The sequence below is a fragment of the Sturnira hondurensis genome, unplaced genomic scaffold (assembly GCF_014824575.4).
Source record: "Sturnira hondurensis isolate 20B ecotype Veracruz unplaced genomic scaffold, ASM1482457v3 Scaffold0002840, whole genome shotgun sequence".
Classification (NCBI taxonomy): domain Eukaryota; kingdom Metazoa; phylum Chordata; class Mammalia; order Chiroptera; family Phyllostomidae; genus Sturnira; species Sturnira hondurensis.
Genome location: NW_028075471.1, coordinates 24149097 through 24162710, shown reverse-complemented (window position 1 = coordinate 24162710; position 13614 = coordinate 24149097). Strand labels below are relative to the sequence as shown.

The 13614-nt window shown below is 48.6% G+C and overlaps 1 protein-coding gene across 1 annotated transcript in view; it reads right to left on the bottom strand.

Annotated features, from left to right (window-relative positions):
• Nucleotides 1-13614, bottom strand: part of DOCK4 (dedicator of cytokinesis 4) — a 314794-nt gene that overhangs the window by 90881 nt on the left and 210299 nt on the right. The window contains exons 16-19 of the mRNA XM_037041295.1: nucleotides 12897-13003; nucleotides 4421-4577; nucleotides 222-319; nucleotides 20-103 (exon numbers count right to left, since the gene is read on the bottom strand). Of these exons, the coding sequence (XP_036897190.1) occupies nucleotides 20-103; nucleotides 222-319; nucleotides 4421-4577; nucleotides 12897-13003 (446 nt within the window). The remainder of the gene's footprint in view (nucleotides 1-19; nucleotides 104-221; nucleotides 320-4420; nucleotides 4578-12896; nucleotides 13004-13614) is intronic.

Genomic DNA, 13614 nt, shown 5'->3' with positions numbered 1-13614 from the left:
ACAGTGAATGTAAACTCACCAAAGAGTCAAACACTTTCGACCCATACTTTTGGGAGTTTTCATCCAAAATTCCGAATAAGGTATCCAGTGTATCTTGCAGAAACTGTCAGGAAAAGAAGGAGATGAACCTGTTGGCCAGCATCTATCCCTCCCCTCCAGATGCCCCTCATCCCGTGAGCCTCTGGGGGTGGAGGAGGGGCGGGTGACGTGGCCACGTGTACCTTCACTATCTCTGAGCCGTCGATCTCTTTTAACTTCGAGAGGCAGCCTGTGATCTTGTCTGGGTGGGTTCTCCACTTCAAAAGATCGAGCATGTCACCTTCCCAAACAGAAAAGAAATTGTCTTCCTCGAGGCTGGTCTCTCACAGCCAAGGGTTCTGCTGGTTAAAGCGAACTCTTCCACAAGGTGCCTACTATCCCCGGTCACCGGAGCGGCAGGCTCCCCCACACCATGACCAGCTCTCTGAGGTGGCATTTACTAGCACATTCTAATGACATCTCTCTCCCCAGTGGTCTGTATTTACAAACTCCCACCCATCCTCCGGCTCCCAGGTGAGCGGTGGCTTCATCTAGAAAGTCTGTCCTAGAACATTCCAGACTGAGCCAGCAGCCACCCCCACACACTCCCAGGTCACAGCAGCATTTATTCCCCTCACAGCTGTTTGTCTGTCCCACCAGACTGCAAACCTGAGACGTCAGAACCACGCCAGGCCTGGCCCTGCTGTCCTCCCAGCCCCCTGCAGTGGGCCGTTTATAAGTATCTGTTGAATCATTTTCTGCCTCCTCCCAATAACATGGGAGTTTCTTTTCTTTCTTTTTTTGTTTATTTAATAAACACATCCTCCTCATGCAAGGACAGGTTTATTGAGTTTTTTGGAGAGAGAGGAAAGGACAGCAGGGGTTTGGGGGTGGAAAAGAGAGAGAAACATCAATGTGAGAAAGAAACATCCATTGGCTGCCTCCTGTTCAATGCCCTACGAAGTATCGAACCCGTAACCTAGGTATGTGCCCACAACCTTCTGGTGCACCAGACGATGCTCCAACCAACCGAGGCACCCAGCCTGGGCTACAGTGGGGATTTCTTGAGTGTTGGGAATGTACTTCATTCACACTTGTGACCCAAGCTCTGCCTGAACTGACCAGAGCCCCCGACACAACCTGCCCACAGGAACAAACGCCTTCTTGACAGTGGACTCAAACCTGGCAGAGTGCAAAGCCCCCTACAGGGGGACGACAGGACCAGCCAGCAGTCAGACCACCTGCAGACCCTCGGACCTGAGGGCCCAGCTCCTGGCCTCCATGGCCGACTCTGTCCCCGGTTCTGTGCCTGTTCCTTGTATATTCCCTGTTACAAACAGGCTGGCTTAGAAAGAAATGTAAGACAGTCCATTAGGGTGTGAACCTGCCACCTCCTTGGATGGCCAGCCATCTGAATAAAGCACCCAGAAAGATTCAACCCATCTCTGCTTATTGGGTTTGGTACGTGACAGCCAGCGCGAACACAGGTGTCTTTTCTGGTTTCACTTGTTCTGGAGCAAAAAGAGGTGTAAAGGAGCGAGTCTGTCTGGACATAATTCATCACATAGGCAAATTCCTCAGTTAAGTCAAAACTGTCAACTCCTGGCTCTGCAATTTAGCCATTTGAGGCTACATTGTTGCACAGTGGGAGCTATGACCTACTACTGAAAACGTGAATGTTATATATTCCATTGAATATGCACTTAATGCCTAGCCTGCCGGGAGCTGTAAAATAGGTAGACAACAGGATCCTCGCTCTAATTTTTTTTAAATCACAATCACAGAAGAGATGGGATGAACCATCCATCCATCGCTACAGGGGAGCAGGGCTCGTGGGGCAGCCAATAACTGAACAATCATCAGACAACATTTAAAGATTGCTTTTTTCCCCTAAACCATTTAAAAAGTTGTGTTTCATGGCCCAAGGAAGGTAACAAAGAAGTAAAATAACTTCTTCCCTGATCCCTACTCTTCAGAAGCTTGAAACACCCACCTGACCTGGCAATGACGGAGGTCCAGCCGCTGCAAACCAAGGATGCTAACACAGAGCGTGCAGACAGGCACACAGGGGGAACCTGAAATGCAAATGTGCCCTAGGAATCGGTGCCCAGAGACCACATTGCTTACTGAATGCCCAGTGGGAATGGGGATGGGATTTGCATATTTTCCGAGTGAAATGAATAGAAAGCAATTTCCGTTTGGATCTGGATTACTTAGGGCCAGAGATGCACGGAGCATGTGAATTTCAGAAAGACCAACTGACTTCCTTCCTCCTTGCCAGCTCTTTGAAACACGCAACCCGTTTTCCTGCCTCATTTTGAGCTGTCTTACGTTGACAAGGTTAATTACAACCAAAATGATAATTAAGCACTTATACGCCTTCCATGCTGTGAAATGTTTAATATAATGATTGCACAGACAGTTTATTTACCCACATCTACCTGAAAATGTTCTCTGCTTTTTACAAAATAGCAACCTCCAACAGTCAGGATTTGGTTCTGTCTTACGTTCACAATTCCGTCTGACACCCCAAACCCAAGAACCAGAGCAGCCGAGGAGGGTAGGACTAAACATTTTAATGGCAGATGATCTCCTTTTAGGGTTAGTTGTGTGGCTGGCAGAATAATGGCCCCGGAACGCCCCAGTCCCAGTCCCTGAAACCTGTGAATATGTTTACCTTACATGGCAAAAGAGGTGTTATAGGTGTGATTGAACTTGAGTACTTAAACTGGGGGGGCTACCCGGGATTAGCCAGTGGTCCAATGTAACCAGCCAGTGTAGGTCAGTAGGTTGGGTGTCTGTCTTCCCACAAACCAAAAGGTCATTGGTTCAATTCCCAGTCAGGGCACATGCCTGGGTTGCAGGTTCTGTCCCCAGCCAGAGTGAGTACGGATGGCAACCAATTGATGTTTCTCTCTCCCTCATCTCTCTCTCAACAAAAAGCAAAAAACCCATGGAAGATGGACAGAGTCAGAGAGGTCTGTGAAGATGGGGAAGGGTCACAGGCAAAGGAGGGCAGGTGAGCCCCAAAGGGGTATGCAGAAGGTTCCCCCTTGAGCTTCCGGAAGAAAAGTAGCCCAGTGGCTGGCTCCCAGGTTTCAGCCCCAGTGAAACTACTTTGGACTCTTGACAGAATTGTAAAGTAATAGATTTCTGTCATTTTCAGCAGTAAGTTTATAGTTATTGTTACAACAGAGAGCTAACTAGTGAATGTACAAATATTGCACCAGAGACCATCAATGAAACGTGTGCCTGGGCTCCACAACCGAGACAGAGACCGCAGAGGAGGAATCAAAGCTCCGGCTGCGGGAGGCGAGAACAGGTTGACTTTGGGATCTTCGTGCACCCCAGGGGGATAGACAGGCCCCCTAAAAATACCTGAGGTCTGGGGAATGCTTTATAATCATTATGGAATTATGCCAACGCAAGTCTTATTTAAGCACGATCATTAACCACCGAATTCTGATACCGTGTGGTGTAACTTGACATATCTCAACTTGGTGATAATGACCTTCAGTCACGCTTCCCAAAAATAGATCATGCAGTTGATTTTAAAAAATACTTCTCCAAACACACTTTGGAAGGGGAGAACCCAAAACCAACACAAACATGAACGAATCATTTGCCCAGGTCCCGGGCATGTAAACAGAAAATTGTGTGAGAAACTGAGAGGCACCCTGAAAGTGGTTGGAAGGGACACGCCACATTCTGCCCGATGCCTAAGAGGAGAAACACATTTCCAGCTGCACGCCCTGCTCTGAGCCTCAGAGGCAACCCAGCAGTGCACGTGGATGTTTGGGCACAGGAGCATGTACGAGACACAGTACCTTCCCAGGACGTGATCGCCCTCAAGGAAACCAATCTGACTTCCTAGCACGGCTTTCAGGATGCTGCCAGATGCTTTATGGGGCGAGCATGAGGAACTCAAAACCCATTCAATTTACTGCCTGCGTCAGACACTGTTCTCACGACAAGTCACCGAGAAGAACCTCCTGCGTTTTGAACTGTAACTTGCTAACCTGGCATAAAAAGGAATGCTAGACTAGAAAAGCCTACCACCCAACCAAACGAAGGCAGCCTTTCCTCTAGAGCCTGCAGTGAGCTCTGTTTATGGAGAGAGGAAGCGGTGGTATCTTTGTCTTGCATTTTATTCTTCTTTTCTGTTAAGCAGCTGGGTTTTAAGGGTCAATTTGAAGAGCCATGTGCTTGGGGGCTGATGCTGAGACACTCATGCAGCCCTTACAGGACGCGCCCTTGGCAGACCAGCGGGCCACACACAAGGGCCAACCGCCTCTCCCGTGCAAGGTTTAGGACGCCGACACGGGTGTGGATTGAACGTACCTGCCAAAACCCACCATCACGCTCTTACACAGCCTTTCAAAGGCAAGAGCATCGTACATACCGTTCTGTGTGAGCTTCGTGGAGCAGAGGGAAGAGGTGACCCAAAAAGACTCCTTCGTGGCCTTCATGGCCTGACTGCTGTTCCCCAGCAGGAGGCCCTTGGAGAAGGGCAGTTTGAGGTAGCGGGCAGCATCCTGGAGGTTCATGTGTTCTTCACACTGTGGGAGACACCGACACGGGGGTGGGGACGAAGAGACCTCATGAGAATTGTTAGGCATAATTTCCAGCCCTAGTGTTTACAAACTGGGGAATGTTGCAAACAGCGTCACAGACAGACACTGGCATTTAAGGGAAATGCAACGAGAAGGCGTAAAAGGAAGGAAGCTCGGCTGTTGGGCTGGGACCACCGACTGGGTTTGAATCCCAGCCCCGTAACTTCCCACATGAGTGACTGTGCCCAGTCACTTAACCCCTTGGGACTTCGTGTCTGTCTCCAAATCCCATGTTGTCATAAGCAGAATACAAAAAAGGCCTGAACGCCGTGCCTGACACTTAGGGAGTGCTCAAAAAATCTCACTTGCGGTGATCAGAGAAGTGGGAAAAACAATGCTTCCGGTCTTTCACTGTTTCATCTGAAGCAGCATCTAAACAACTCCTTACTCAGAAAACGGCGACAACAGAAAGAGTGCTTCGGGGTGGTCTGAGAGTCCCACTACGCAAGGGGAATCCCTCGGCCATAGAGAGCGCCAGCCAACAATGAGTGTAAAAGGAATTACAGATTCAAAAAGCAAAGCTTTTCATGCCTAATGTAATTCTTTCTTTAGCCAAGGACTGTCATTTAGTGTGAAAACCAGCAGGAAAACTGTTAAGGGACATGCATGATACCAGTGGAGCAGAAGGACCAGTGTCCCCACCCAGGGGCGGGGCTCTCATTACACCCAAGTTGGGTGCGGCAAAGAGCAACCTCACTGTCTCCTCCCAGAGATGCTGACCCGGCCCCGCCACCCCTCCAGGCTCCACGTCCACCTCACAGGAAACACAAGGGACAGAGCCACAGGCCAAGTGCCCCTGTGGGGAGCCACCACACAGGCCCAGGACGGGGCACATCCGCAGGGACCGGGCGCTGTCTCCTCAGGTCAAAGGGACTGAGCAAAGGGACTATCTAGACGACACATCAGAGACAGGCACCGAGCTGCTACTTTTTGTCCCAGATCTAAACACATCTGCCAAAAGGGTTGTTTTTTGAAATTTATACATTGACTAAGTTCTAGAGGAAATAACAATTTAGTGATTGGAGAACCATTAAATGAAAGACTAGATTTTATAATATATATATATGCAGTGAAGCAACTACGATGTCCTTCTGTTGATGAATGGATAAATTGTGGTCCATCCAGAAAGTGAACAGTGTTCGATACTAAAAAGAAGTTATCAAGTCATGAAAAGACATGGAGGACACGTAAAAGCATGTTACTAGAAGAAAGAAGCCGGTCTGCAAAGGCCACAAACCGCATGACACCAGCTCCATGATCTCCTGCAAAGGGCAAATTATCGGAGACAGTACAACAGTCAGTGGTGGCCAGGGGTTGGGGGGAGGGGGATGGTCAGGCGGAGCACAGAGGACTTTTAGAGCAGTGTGTGGGGTGCTGTGATGGACACATGTCATTATACATTTATTAACTTCATGAAATTCATTAATTTGTTACAAATTAGAAAGAAGAGAGACAGGAAGGAGCCCGCGGCTTCACTGCACCAGAGAGTGGGCTCAGACTGGACCAGAGATGGGGGCTCGCTGGCTCGGAGAGAAGGACGAAATGCGGTGGCCCTCAGTCCTTACGCTCTTTGAGATTCTAGAGCCATTACGCAAGGGGAATCCCTCGGCCATAGAGAGCGCCAGCCAACAATGAGTGTAAAAGGAATTACAGATTCAAAAAGCAAAGCTTTTCATGCCTAATGTAATTCTTTCTTTAGCCAAGGACTGTCATTTAGTGTGAAAACCAGCAGGAAAACTGTTAAGGGACATGCACCAGTAGTCTTTGCCCAGATTCACGACCATTCGGTACAGCAATGAAGGATGCATTGTGGTTCTGACCACTGTCCCAGACACATGACAGAGAACTGTGACATCCGGTAACAATGCTCCAGCAATGTAACATCTGCAATAATGCAAGCTCTGTGATTAAAAGGTAGACATCCACAATGTATTCAAAAATAAACTGGCACAGAGCCCTGGCTGCTGTGGCTCGGTGGGGTGGGAGTCGCCCCACAAGCCAAAAAGTCACAGCTCCATGCCCGGTCAGGGCACATGCCTGGGTTGTGGGCCAGGTCCCCAGTTCGGGGTGTGTGTGGGGCAGCTGATCAGTGTCTCTCTCCCTCTTTCTCTCTCCTTACCTGACAAGAAATTAATAAAACCTTTAACAAATACATAACTGGTACAGAAATTAATAGTATATTAATCAGATGAAGAGGTCTGTCATTTGCAGGGAGTAAAGAATTAAATGAAAAAATACAGTCAGTTCAACAATCCAGTTGGAACGAACGTTACCAGTTCATCAAAACCAGACTGAAACTGTTATAGCAGCAAAACACCTCCTTTTAGGGAGTCTCAATACAAGTGCCCATGCCTAATGTCATATTAAGCATGTATTCAGGGCCTACTGGTTGCCAGTCCTTGAGTTCAGGGTTAAGGTTACAAGTCCCGTGTCCTCCAGTGCACTACATGTCTGACCCCCCTCCCCTGTGAGCACCGAATACCAAGCTGTGAGCAAGACTGCTGGGCTGCAGCTCTGCCAGGGCGGGGCGGTTTCATTCCCATCCCCAACTATGGAAGGCTCACCCAGCAGGCCAGGGAGGCGAAGGCACAGGATGGAAAGCAGCCACACACAGGAAGGTGCCGGGGAGGTGCATGGGTGACGAGCTACGGAGACAGGGCAGCTCAATATCACTGGACTGGCTCCTCCGACAGAACAATGACAGTAGTGGAAAAACCTGTGAAACCCCAGTTTGGCGCTCACAGTCCTGAACCGAGGTGAGTTCAGTGTCAGTAAATGTGCTGTGGTTGTGCAAGACGTTAACATAAGGAGAAGCTGGTGAAGGGCACACAGGAATTTTCTGCGCTATTTCTGCCACACTTCTGGAAGTCAAATATATGTTCCAAAACAAGCACAGGTGTATTCAGATGACTGTGTGTAGCTGAGCGTGGCTGAAGCATGGGGACTCCCTGGACCTCTCATTTAAGAGTCCCGAGGTGACCCTGATGGCCGCCTCCGATTTCAGTTCCATGAATTACAGGACCATCCAGGAGGTGAGACGAGACTGACCTGTCACACAGCCAGCTGCTCAGATACGGAGAGTGAGGTGACAAGTCAAGACGAAGGGCTGTTGCCTGTCATAGCAGAGGTGTCGGACCGAGGAGGGATAAAAGGCTCTGTTTGGGACACACTGAGGTTGAGGTGTCTCTGGCTAATCCGACAGAAGGTGTTCAAGAGGCTGGTAAGAGATCTGGCCTGGAAATGCAGATCTGGCCGCTGTGAGCAGAGCTGTGGCAACGGAACCACGGCACAGATGAGATGGTTCCCAGGTATGGGCAAGACAACCACACCAGCCTGTACGGCATAGGTGAGAGAGAAAGCCCTCCCAGGAGAAAAAGGAGGGCTCACAGGAGGACACAGGCAGGCAGGACAAGGCGTGTGAGATGTCCCAGGAGGAGGGTAATCAACACGGTGACACACGACAGGGAAGTCGGGTAAGGGCTGACTTTGAAAGGGGCTTTAAGCCCTGAGTGAGTGCCGAGGACTTGGAGGGAGAAACTCCAGTTGAGCGGCAGGACAGAGGCAGCCTGGGGAACACACAGGACATAAAAAAGTGGAGACAGGGACTGAGCGGTGGCTTTTCACGCAGGCTGTTGGTGATGGAGAGCGGTCCCAGAGGGTGGATGCTACTGAGATTTTTTTATTTTTGCTTTAAAGAAAAAGACATGGGCATGTGTATAATCTGAGAGAAACTACAGGAGAGAGGAAGTGGTTATTGACACAGAAGGAAGAGGGCATGCTGGGAGGAGCAGGATTGGGGCAGGGGTGGGAGGGAGGAGGATCCTGAAGGAAGCAGGTGGGAGACTCAGCCTTAGGGAGAAGGAGTCTTGCCCCAGCCCCCAGGACAGGAAGCAGGAAGGAAGCGAAGGGTGCAGCCACGTTTGCAGGTGGCAAGGGAGAGCGCACAGGACATTACGGATGTTCCTGTCTGGTGGCTTCTGTTTTCTCTGTGAAGTAGACAGGAAGCAGTGGAGTAGGCAGGATGGTAAGGTCCTGTAAATGGCTCTCGTGGGGACAGAGAAGGAGGGAGCTGATTAGTTTGCCTGCAGTGTTGACAATCCTGCATCTACACCCATCAGGCTGATGCTGACGTGCACAACTGTACAATCTCCCCCAGTAATGCTCAACCGCCTGGGACAGGGGAGGGGACAGGGGAGGGGACAGGGGAGCGGACAGGGCAATGTCGACAGACTGACCTAGGGCTGGTTTTCATTCCCATGCAAGTGTAGCAGAACCAAGGATCAAGGGCTACCCGGGGTAAGAAAAAGGAGAAAGGAACATCAGATGGGTATACTGAGAAGACGGGAAAAACAGGTATGGACAAAAAACTGGAAGGTTGAAAGGTCATGTCAGAATATTGGGAATTTAAGACTTTTGATTAGAAGTGGTTCTGAATAATTGTATCCATCCACCCACTCAGCCTTCCATCTATCCATCCATCCAGTATTTATTTAGCACCTAAGTGGGGGGTCCTGTTGGTGGGGGATGAAGCAAGGCCCAAGGAAAAGCAAAACACAAAGAAAGGTCACTGGAGTTGAAGTGACCAAGAAAGAAGATGTGGCCCTGGACACGTCCACCAGCAGAAGACAGCCTTGACTCAGGGGCTAAGCTGAGTGTGGGGAAGGAAACATGGGCCCACAGACTCCTGTGGTGCAGGCCACGACATTAAATGAACCCCTCGCCTCCCCAACAGGAAACAGGGTCAGCCTCTGTTTGGCTGGTTTCTTACGTGGCCCTTCTGCCCAGATGCTCTAGGTTGGGAAGCCAATAAATTGCACTATAAGGAATCCATTCTCTCATAAGCAAGACCCCAACCTGGCCGAGCTGGGACACTATGGTGATGTCACTCAACAACGATAAATGTGCAAAACCCTAATGCCTCAGAGGTAGACTGTATTACTGTTGTTATTATCAGTATCTGTTTGCTTGTTCTGTTGTTTGTACGTGTATGGCACACACATATACTCATTCACTCATACACAAATACTGGACCTGGAAGAGTCCTGAATACATTTCCAATCAAAAAATCCTTCTGTGCAAGGGGTCAGAAGGGAGACCTGAGGACACAGCTCCTCGGTTCTGCCCTCCTTTTCTGGACCCTCCCACCATTCCCTGTAGGAGACTTGACTTTTGGAAAATGAATTCTCTTACGCTCATTATTTCAGTCTCTTTTCTTAACTTGTTTTCCAGCAGGTAGCTGGAGAGGGGTCGCCAAAAATACTCTTAAAAAGTGAAAGAAGATGATTCTACCAGAATGCCGTGAAATAACTTAATAAGATGACACAGTTTTTAGAGCATTTTTCCCATCTCTTACCACCCCTTGATTTTATAGACAGTATTTGTCAACAAACAACGCAGAATATGGTGTAAAAAGATCTAAGGCAATTGACATTTCTTCAAAATCTTAGTATAAACATTAAAGTCAAGATTATATGACCGAAGAATGGTCTGTAGTTAGATAAAATTCCAGAATATAGTGGTATAGAACTAACTTTCTGTCTCTTCCAATGTTTGTTTTTTCAAAATGAATAAAAGCTTTAAGGTTATACAATAATACTTGACCACTAACAAAAAATAAGCAATGTAAAAATAAAACTAAAGTTAGTGTTAATATTTTAGGACACCCTTGCAAGCATCTATCTGTGTAAATATGTACATATTGGTGTTATTCCAGGTTGCTTATTTATACACACAAATATATCCTGTGTGCATATTTATAAACATAAGTATATGCTTCTATAAAATGTGGTGTATCAGTATAGCATGAACATTTTTCTATGCACATAAAAACATCCACTAAACATTATCTCGATCGATATACAGCATTTGAATCATTGCGTGTCACTTAACCAGACTTACGTTATTAGTAACTTTCCATGTTTTAAGGAATTTGTGATAATCATATTTGAATCATCTTGGCCCACTGTGTTGGATTATCCTCTTCCTTTAAATACCAGGATGTGGGAGTACTGAGTCCAAGGATACACACATCGGAAATGACCTACGTGCCGCCAAACTGCCCCCCAGAAAGACAACACCATTCACGTTTCCTCTGGAAAGGCACGAGGTGTTCTGGTCCCTGTAATCTCCCTGTCCAATTGTGGGTTTTAAAAATCTTTACCATGTAACAGGCCAAAAGATTTCCTATTTTTTAATGCACATTTCTTTGATTATTCATGTATTTTATATATTTGCATTGATTATTTTTGAATAGCTTGTTTGTGGCACTTCCCAATTTTCCGTTCTCTTATGATCTGTGACACTTCGAGGTGAACTGGGAATCACCTCGGTCAACTGTCCTACACTTGCTCGTCCTGTGTCTCTCAGCCTCAATTATGATGGTTTTACCCACAAAAAGATTTAAATTTGATGTAACCCAATTCACAATTTTTTGCAGTTGTTTCTAATATTTGCACCACCCTGTACAAAGTACTATAACAACGTTCACTCGTATTTTTAAGGCTCTTCTGGTTTTACGTTTTTACACCGGATCCGGAATTGGAATCCAGCTCTTCTTCCACTCTCGATGCCCAACCGGTCCCCTCAACTCCTCAGCGAGTGGGCCACACGTTTCACCCATGATTCAAAATCCACTCCTCCCTCATCTTTTCTTCCCCTAGTTTTTGAAAACACAATGAAGTTCAAAGCTGCAATTATCAGCAGGTCGTATACCTTCCTGCCACGCAGAGGAAGGCTCCACACTATGCCCAAAATCCAGTTTCCTGATCACACACCGCCAGGCCTTACACTGAGACTGAGCTCACTGGCCCAGCTCTGCCTCGGCCGGACTTGGAACAAAAGTGTTATGGTTGGCGAGTGCCCTACACCTGTTTAAATGAGCCACACAGGACAGCCCTAACCATGAGACAACTTGGGCCTGCAGGGCTTTCCTGGGACGCTAAGGCCTCCCAGGGGCCAGCACCATGCAGCTCTGCCCCAGATGGGCCAGTCGGCGGACACCACCTCCAGCCCCCTTTGAGGTTGGGGGAGGTTATTGGGAACACCTGCCCTTTAAATTGTTCCAGCTCAACTAACGTTTCCTCTGCTTTAGGGATCAGAATTTGGATCCTTGGTGAAAATTCAGGCAAAAGCTTGAGAGGATTCAAAGCTGCGTTTCTGAGAAAAGTCTGGCCCTGCTCTCGGGCAGCCAGCCCACAGACCCCTGGTTACAGGAGCAGCACGGCCCTCCGTCTGGGAGCTCAGAGCAGCCGGCCTCCTCACTGTTCCCACGGAAAAGCAGGCTCCGCCCCTGCCCGCCTGGCATTCCAGTGCTCAGAGGTCTCGGGGCGGCAATAGGACGCACAGTCACTTAGAGGTGTGACCCTGAACTTGACTGGAGACTTAGCACCTGCCCCCAAATATCCCCCCCACCCCGACCCACAGGGAGTGAGCCCACCCCTGATGTGCCGTCAAGCAGGGACTCTTTGTCCCCTGTGACACCGGTCACCTGGGCTCCCAGGGGAAAGAGCTCAGCCCTGTGTTTTCTGAGTTACGGTCCATGTTCTACAGAGATGACGTCAGACCTGTAGACAGAGCATCGCCATGTCTTCCGGGAAACTGTTCCTGAAGATGCTGCCTGTCACTTCCTACATCTCACCAAAACAGCCTCTTACTTAACAGTGAGACGACCAACTTAGGTAGTCACTCTCCAAAGCAGACACACTGACCGGTATTCTCAGGTGACATTTCAGGACCCGAGCTTTGTAAATTTTCCTTCCATTGCCTACTGTGGTGTACTTCATTCCCAATGTTCTTAGGACAAATTTTGATGCAAACAATAGAAAGTAAGAACCGCTGAAGTTGTCATAACACAGTACAGCCACCCTCTGCTTGCTCAGGCAGAGCAGCAGACAGGAAAATACACCTCCGACCTTGGAATGTGACCTCTGGGGGATGCGCTCCAGATAAGGCTGGAGATGAATAGGCTGTGAGAACTTTCTGGTAAGGCTTACTCAATCCCATCGCAGCAATGGAAAGGACTCTGAGGTCAACCCGGAATCCCTACACTTAAATTTAGACAAAGGAACAGACTGCCTTTAAAATATGTTTTAGAATATGACAACATATAGAAATAATACTTTCAAAAAAGCACTCTGCCTGCCAGCACTTTTCCAAAGGAGTATTCTGTCCAGTCATCACTGTGTCTTGGGCGGAGAGACACTAAGACAGCGGGTTCGTCACTCCGCCTGTCCCTCCGCAGCCGGCCCATCACCTGACCGCCGTTACCTTATGCACGATGAGCTCGTGGGTGCCGTCGGGAAGCGTCCTGCCGTCCTCCTGCATCAGGGGGACGAAGGAGAAACCAAACAGCTTCTTCTCGCCCTTCTCCTTCGCTGTGGGGGGAAAGAGAAAAGAAGACTTGCTTGTTTAAGCACCTGCTTACACAACTCTCACAACTCTGTCCAGAGACCCAGGTTGTCAAGGAGCCTGATTATCAACCAAGAAATAAAACCCACCTCACCAGCTCTTTTGACCTCAATGGAGCTTTGACTACAGGAGCCTCCTGCCAGCCCCACGGGCCCGCCCCTGACTCTGCAAGTTACGTTTCTCAACTAACTTCCTTCAAGGGACTCAGTATCTGAAATTGTGTGTGTGTGTTTTAATTCGTGTATTGCTGGTTATCTTCTCACATCCCACCTCCACCTCTGGATGTAAGCTCTGTGGAGGGACGGGTTCTTATCTGTTATTTCACTCTAACCTTGGTATCTCAAAGAGTGCGGAGAACACAGTAGGCCCTCAATACACGCAGGTGAATGAATGCAGGAGCAAATGTGTGTGAAATGCGTTTGGTCACTGCTCGTGGAAAAGGAGACTCTAAGCTTCGCCCTGGGAACTTCCCTCCCTAGAGCCACAGGGGTGCAGACAGAGCGCCCGTGGGCCATGAGCTCTTCTGAGCATTTGGAAGAAAGCTAAGAGCCCATTAGTCACCTCCCTCCCTTCTGAA